General features: G+C 41.2%; 1 protein-coding gene across 2 annotated transcripts in view; it reads right to left on the bottom strand.

Annotated features, from left to right (window-relative positions):
- Positions 1–317: 317 nt before the first annotated feature.
- Positions 318–6,910, bottom strand: part of BRINP3 (BMP/retinoic acid inducible neural specific 3) — a 417,681-nt gene continuing 411,088 nt past the window's right edge. For both annotated transcript variants that reach the window (XM_006127774.5, XM_006127776.5), the window contains exon 8: positions 318–1,730. In XM_006127774.5, coding sequence (XP_006127836.3) covers positions 614–1,730 — 1,117 coding nt within the window. In that variant the 3' untranslated portion in view covers positions 318–613. The remainder of the gene's footprint in view (positions 1,731–6,910) is intronic.

The following is a 6,910-nucleotide window of genomic DNA, read 5'->3' as shown; positions in this document are numbered from 1 at the left end:
CATGCTCTTAGCAAGTGTCCCAGGTGCAGGGACAAGTGAGCCATCAACAACAGATGTCAGTTTGCCTGGACATGAATGTTTGTATTTGTGTCTCTAATATAAAATTCCTTTTTTTGTTGTTGACTTTTCTAGGATTTATGTATATAAAAAAACCTATTTGTGACTATCCTTTCCCCACCCACTCCTTTAATACAGTGCACATACAAAAGTATATTAAGGATATTACTTACTTTGTGGAGAACAAAATAATCCCACAGCATTTCTTTTTAATAACTGTTCAGCTAAAAAATTTTATTGGTATTCTTTTATGTTCCCCCTAGAGGATGTAATGCACAAAAGCATTGCCATGGAACATATAAAATTACAAATGAAATTTACTGTAAAAAGTAGTATGTCTTCAAGACCAGTGGTGTCAGTATTTATTTCATTCATAAACCCAAAACTGCAGGTATAATATATTCATTATCACAAGTTCATTGCCATCCAATGGTATTGACTGATATAAGACAGATATTGAAAAGACAATTTAAATGTACTCTTCCAAACATAAACTGTTCCACAAAAGCACGGTAAAAACTCCTTCAAGTTTTTGTGTTGTGCTTCACATTGATGGTTAACTACATAATTTGGTTGTGTCATAGTCCATTGTGTTTGGCAATTTGTCATTAAAGGTCTGCAAAGCGGATTGAATTCTCACCACCTCACTGGTAGACAGTTTGAGTCTATGACGTAATAAGCAAGAGAAAAGATCTAGACGACGTTGGCCAGCTGGGGAGAGTTTATTTACACGGTCCCGTATTTCTAATAGCTGCAAAAGTGCTGAGTCTTGTGATCCCTGAGTATAGGGGTAGTCCAGCTGCAAAATTAAGTCCCGAATTGCTTCTGGGTCAAAGTGCATGCTGTAGCCAAACACTTGGATGTTGTTGATTTTCATGTAGCCTAGGTTCCGTGAAGGATCAATAAATTCCAGAGGCTCATAGTAGATGCTTTCATTGCCATTTGGACCATTTGACTTAATTCGACTCCTCAAGTAGATATGCACAGTTTCAAAAAATGTCTTCCACTTGTTGCCTAGAGACAGCGTCCAATTATAACACTGAAGAGGTAAGTCCAGCTTAGTCCGCTCCCAGTCGGGGAAACTGTTTTCATTCACAGGCATGAACCAGCTCTCAGAGTGGCTGCCTCCAAAAGGGTTGACATAAACAGCTAGAACAGGTTCCAAAGTACTGTTTTTGGTTAGGCAAATTTGAAGAGAGAGACCCAGTATCATATGGACCAAGCTAGACTTGTACTTGTTACTCTTAAGGGTAAGGAGCATTCGTTTGCGCCAGGAGGGATCGAACCAGCTATTGAGACGCATGTCATTGCTGATAAAAATAGCATGGACTTCAATCCTCCGATCTGTTTTTTGTAATAAATACTTCATCTCCAGGTCCTGAAGATCTGTCTCAAATCCAATGTAGTGCTCTGTGGAATCTGCTACTTCAGGCTTGCAAAGCCCTTGGCTCAGCATGTATCCAGTATTACAGCTCCCACAGCGGGTGCGGTTGTCAGGAGCACAGGTGAAGCAGGCAGAGCCATCGCCCACAATGCAGGGAAGGAACCCATTGCAGGCAACTTGGTCATTAGGGCAGGTACATGAATGTGTCTCTTCAGAAAAGCTTCCCAGAAGACCATTTTCATTGCAGTACAGAAAGGACTGGATGCGGTTTAGCCAATAGATTGATGATCTGTAACAATAATAATAATTAATACAAAAATGGTTTAAGAATCCAACCTTATAATTTTTCACTTTGTCTCTTTCAAAGAAAACTGGTATTGACAGCAAATTCAGAGACTAAACATCTCTAAAATGTCAGATGATGACAGTTGGAGTGATAGCAATGAGCATATTAATTTCCAGAATTGTAAAAAAGCACAAAGGAAAGTTAAATTATAAATTCAGTGCTATAATAAGACTATAGGTTTATACTTTTTATTCACCACACCCCATCAAGAAAATAGCTAATTTTCTGCATCTGACTTCACTTTTATACTGTACCCATTGTAGATTTTTTGTTGTTGTGCTATTTTGTTAAGTTGTTAACTGTGTAGGCAGGCGTGTACCATCTTTCATCTTTATTATGTAGTCTTTGGAAGTTTACATGATATTCTGAACTTTCCTGTTATTGACTGGAACTGCTCCAATTTAAAGATAGTGAGATTTATAGAGCAAACCTTTAGCTGGAATATCAGGAAGAAAAAAACATTAAAATAGATTCAGACTTAATTATTTAATTCACTTATAGCATTATGCTCTTACTGTTAAGCATGGGTGAATGTATCTCATTTTTCCTTGGCTGGTTTGATAAAACACAGTTGCCAAGAGAAAGACAAGATGACCAAACAATCTGGAAATGTCTCAGAGAAAAAATAATCTGCCAAGTTTTTATATTCTTCAGCTTACTAGTTCTACTGATGCAGTGCTTGAAAAACACATTCTAGCTAGGGTTGCCAGACGGCTTAACAAAAAATACTGACCCCCGCCTCCCCGAATCCTCCCCTTCCGGCCAAAAAAAAAAAAACACTGGGAAAAAATTCTGTTGAGAAAAAAAAAAGGGAGACCAAAGTTGTTGGGCAAAAAAAAAAGAGGTGCTGCGCCTTTAAATGACCCCGTGTTGTTCATTCCTCCGCCCACGCCAGGGGTAAATTGGCCCTGCCAGGCTTCCGTTTGAAGGAAACAGGAAATACAGGACATGTCCGGTATTTTCATTTTTTATTACTGGACAGGCTGGGCGAAAACCGGAACTAGCAGCCCTAATTCTAGCTGCCACTATATCCAGAGGAGCTGATAGCCATGCAGAGCCCCATGTCAAATTGGAGCCAGGTTTGGTTCCATGCTTCCAGAAGAGTGCCTTGAACAGAAAGGGTACTTCACCCAGACCATAGAGCAACCTGAAACACTCTGCATGGTGCTCCAGTGGCAATTTAAAGGCCCCAGGGCTCCTGCTGCTGCCTCAATAGCAGTGACCAGGAGCCCTGGGCCCTTTAGAATTGCTGGTCCTAAGAGCCCCTTTTGCACCTCCCTTGATAGGCCGAGGGTTGACAGGTGTCCAGTTTTGAACTGGACAGTCCAGTATTTGAGCTTTCTGTTTGGGAAACAAATTGAGAAAATATAAACAAGTATTTTCTAAATAAGATGTAATGTAAATTGTGATGTAATGTCAAGTGTATCCGGTATTTTTGTGAAACCATCTGGCTACCCTAGATGGGCCTGGCTATATCAAATTCTATTCAACTTTTGATAAAGATGTTGTACAATTTGTTTGTCTCTCTAACACTAAAATAGACATTAACACTGCAGACATGTATGAGCTCATAATATTGCTTTGTAAGATTGTCAGTCTGAAACCCAGTAAAACAAGTTATGGTGGACCCTTGCGTTTGATCTTTTTTCTATTTATGTGCCATTTATTGATTATCAGTATTTTACATGAATAAAAGCTCTTTGTGCAAGAAAAATACTTTTTAAAAATAGAAACATGGTTGCCTAGTTGTATTCATTTTGATTTGTATCTAATTGAAAGCATACATTAAGCAAAACTGTTACTACAGCTGGACAAAAACTGCAATACCCATCTTCCAGAAAATTCCAATATTATGGTGTTTGTTGTTATTCAAATAAGACAAAAGGTGAAAATACTGAAACTTTATATGGAATGTAAAGTTACAAAATAATTCAGTTTGGAAGGTCAAAATGTTTTGTTTGGCTTAGTTCAAAATTGATCTGTGTATATGTGGGAGACGGTGGTGCCTGAGGTCAGTTGTTGTTTTGGTTAGCCTGCATTGGTCTGCGATTGTGGAGCATTGTGGCGGACCAAGCAATGAAGAGACTGTGATGCCACAGGAAAGCAGTCCAATATAGTCAGTCAATATGCAGAGAAAGATAGGAGCATGAGACGTCCAAACTACAGTTCTTATAAGACACTTTGGCAACTCAGGAGGATACAGATTAATGTCAAATTGACCCAAAACTAAATATTTTGATTTAACAAATGCTCTGATTTGGCTCAACCAGATGTGAAATTAAATATTTTGTTTAGATTTCCTTGAAAAGTGAAAAAGGAAACATTGAAATTTTTATACAATGGAAAATTCCTAACCAGTTCTTATTATTACTGTGTCATAATATGTATTATTTTATTGTTTCAAAAGTAAACAATACAAAAGCCTAGAGTAGGTTTGTGACATATTTACAACTAGAGATGGGGGGACATAGCTTTCTGGTATTGGGAATTTTTTTTTGTTAAACTGTCTTCCCAAATTAGGACAACAATTAAATCTCAAATATTTTCAGAAATTGATAGTCCAAAAATAATTTGGCTCAGGGTCAATGTTTTATTTTGGTAATTTCTGAATGTTTTGCTTCAATGTTGACTTTTTTAGTATAACTAAATTTCAACATTTGGAAATTTTGAATATTTTTTCCTTTTTCTTAAAATAAGAAATTGGTCAAAACAAACAGTTTCTTAGCAAGTTAAGATGAATCCACATTTTTTCCCAACCCACCTCTCCCAACAAAAAATGGCCACCATTTCCCAGCCAGTACTGGTGTGACGGCGCATTGGGGGTCCACCGCCTCCTGCACCCCCGAAATGGCACGAACAGACTCCACCAGCCAGTAGAATAGAGGTGGTTTATTGCTTCTCCAGGATACAGCACAGCACAGATGTCATCAGGTTACAGGGCAGGCCTACGATGCCTCAGCCCCCTTTGATATGAGGGAGGGAGATCTCCGCTTCTAAACTCCCCAGCCTGTTGCTGAGGCTGCTTCCTCCATGCTCCCAGACAGAAACTAAACTAACTCTCCTCCAGCCCTGCCCCCCAACCAGGGGCGGCATTCCATCTTCCTTTGTTTCTCCCCATGTGGGGTAGCTGGTCAGACAGGTTTGGAGCCCCCTTTGCATAATGACCAGACAGCAGAGGTTGCCACAGCCCTAGCAAGGCACCCCCACTATGTCACAACTAGTTCTAACATTTCAATTATAGTCGCCAATTTCTGCTGAAACCGAACTACTGAGAGGTCATGTAGATCCTCATACTGATAAACACACATGAGCGTATTTTAAATACTTGGGTCATATAACATTTAAAATTGGAGGTAACAAATTGGTATAAATCTTTTCAGTATCTCCAGTAAAAGAGCGGTCATATGGCTTTGTTGTTAAGGCAACAGAGAGGGGATTCAGATTATCTAGTTTCAATGCCCATCTCAACTATATAGTTTTTTTTTAGCCTAGGCAAGTCATGTAGTGCAGGATTCTGTCCTGCCCCAGAAGTCTAACATATCTTTAAATAAGAGCCAAGATTTGGAAATATTATTCTTCACCAACAGGATGGGGCAAATTTCCTGGGGACAATTCAATGGACATAGAGTCACAGAATATATATTGTAGTGATATGATTATTATCTATTTTGTTCCTGTCTTTGGAAAGCACTTCCTTTACATATCATGTGTGAATGCTAAAAGAGTTTCTTGCATTGCTACTATACATTAACTGCACTGGAAACAATGGTGTACAAATACACATAATAATGTATACTAATGATGCCACAGTACTGAAATAAATCCTCTTAATAAATCCTGTCCTTTTCTGAAGGACTGAAAGTCTCTTTGCAAAGGACCCACACTACTGCCTTTTAGAGCTTTATGACTGCTTGGTCCTGTCTGAGAAATGTACTAATCAGAGTTCCAAAAGCTACTGGATATAGGACATAGAATTCCAGAGCTCCCCCCACTTTAAGGGTATGTCTACCTAGCAAAGTTATTTCAAAATAACTTTATTAGCATCTATACAGCCAAACCGCTATTTCAAAATAAATTCAAAATAGCAGAGCGCTTATTTCAAATTTGGTAAACCTCATTCCACGAGGAATAATGACAAATTTGAAATAGCTATTTCAAAATAAGTGCTGTGTAGACACTTCTATCGAAATAGGGTACCCTGGTGGCCACTCCAGCCTCAACCAAGAACACTCCTCTCCCTCCTCCCTCCCCGGAGCACTTAAAGGGATTGAATCTGGCCACAGTGCCTGTGCCAGCTCCAAGCCTGCCAGCCCAGAGCCAGCAGTCACTGCCCCTGACCCAGTGGCCCCAAAATATGAGCCAGCAAGCCACTGGCAGCCAGCCCTCCACCGCTCCCCAGGAGCAGTTTGCCAGCTCCCAGGAACCTGACAGGACCCGGAGAAGGTGGGCACCTTCCTGGTCCAGGGTGGAGATCATGGACCTTCTTCAGGTTTGGGGGGGATGCCCCTAACTTCCATGATCTCTACACTACATGGAGGAATGTGGCCGTCTATGGTAGGATAGCTGCCAGCCTGGCGACCAAAGGCCACATGCAAACCCAGTAGCAGGTTTGCATGAAAATCAGGTTGGTCCAGCGAGACCCCCCCAACCCTGAGCATCCCCTCCCCCTTTTTCCCCTTGCTTCCCCCTTCCAGCTCCCTCCTCCCAGGTTTTCCCCGCCCCTCTCCCACCCTCTCTTCTCCCCTCTCCCACCTCCTTTCTCCAGTCTCATCAGAGTGTCATCCACCCCTCCCCCCGCGGTTTTGTTAAGTAAAGAGAGTTTGTGCTCATGAAAAATACATGTATTTTATTTGACATTAGGAAGGGGGGTTAGGGAGGGGTAAGTGGAAGCCTGCAGAAAGTGCAGCCAGGCTTGCAGCAACGCATCCACGAGAAGCACTAGAGTGCCCCAGGGGCAGCTCTGGCTCTATGTTGCAGAGTGCTGTGGTGTCTGGAGTGAGGGCAACCAGAGCATACAGAGACACAAATGCTTTGCTGTCCCTCATCGAGGTAGGCAAGCAAGCAGGGAAAGCTGAGAACTGGCTGTCCAGGGGGCGGGAGGGGGCAGTAGGGGGGGGGGGAGT

The sequence above is a fragment of the Pelodiscus sinensis genome, chromosome 9 (genome assembly GCF_052426305.1).
Source record: "Pelodiscus sinensis isolate ZL-2025 chromosome 9, ASM5242630v1, whole genome shotgun sequence".
Taxonomy (NCBI): domain Eukaryota; kingdom Metazoa; phylum Chordata; order Testudines; family Trionychidae; genus Pelodiscus; species Pelodiscus sinensis.
The sequence above is the reverse complement of the archived record's forward strand: the minus strand, read 5'-3'. Positions and strand labels throughout refer to the sequence as shown.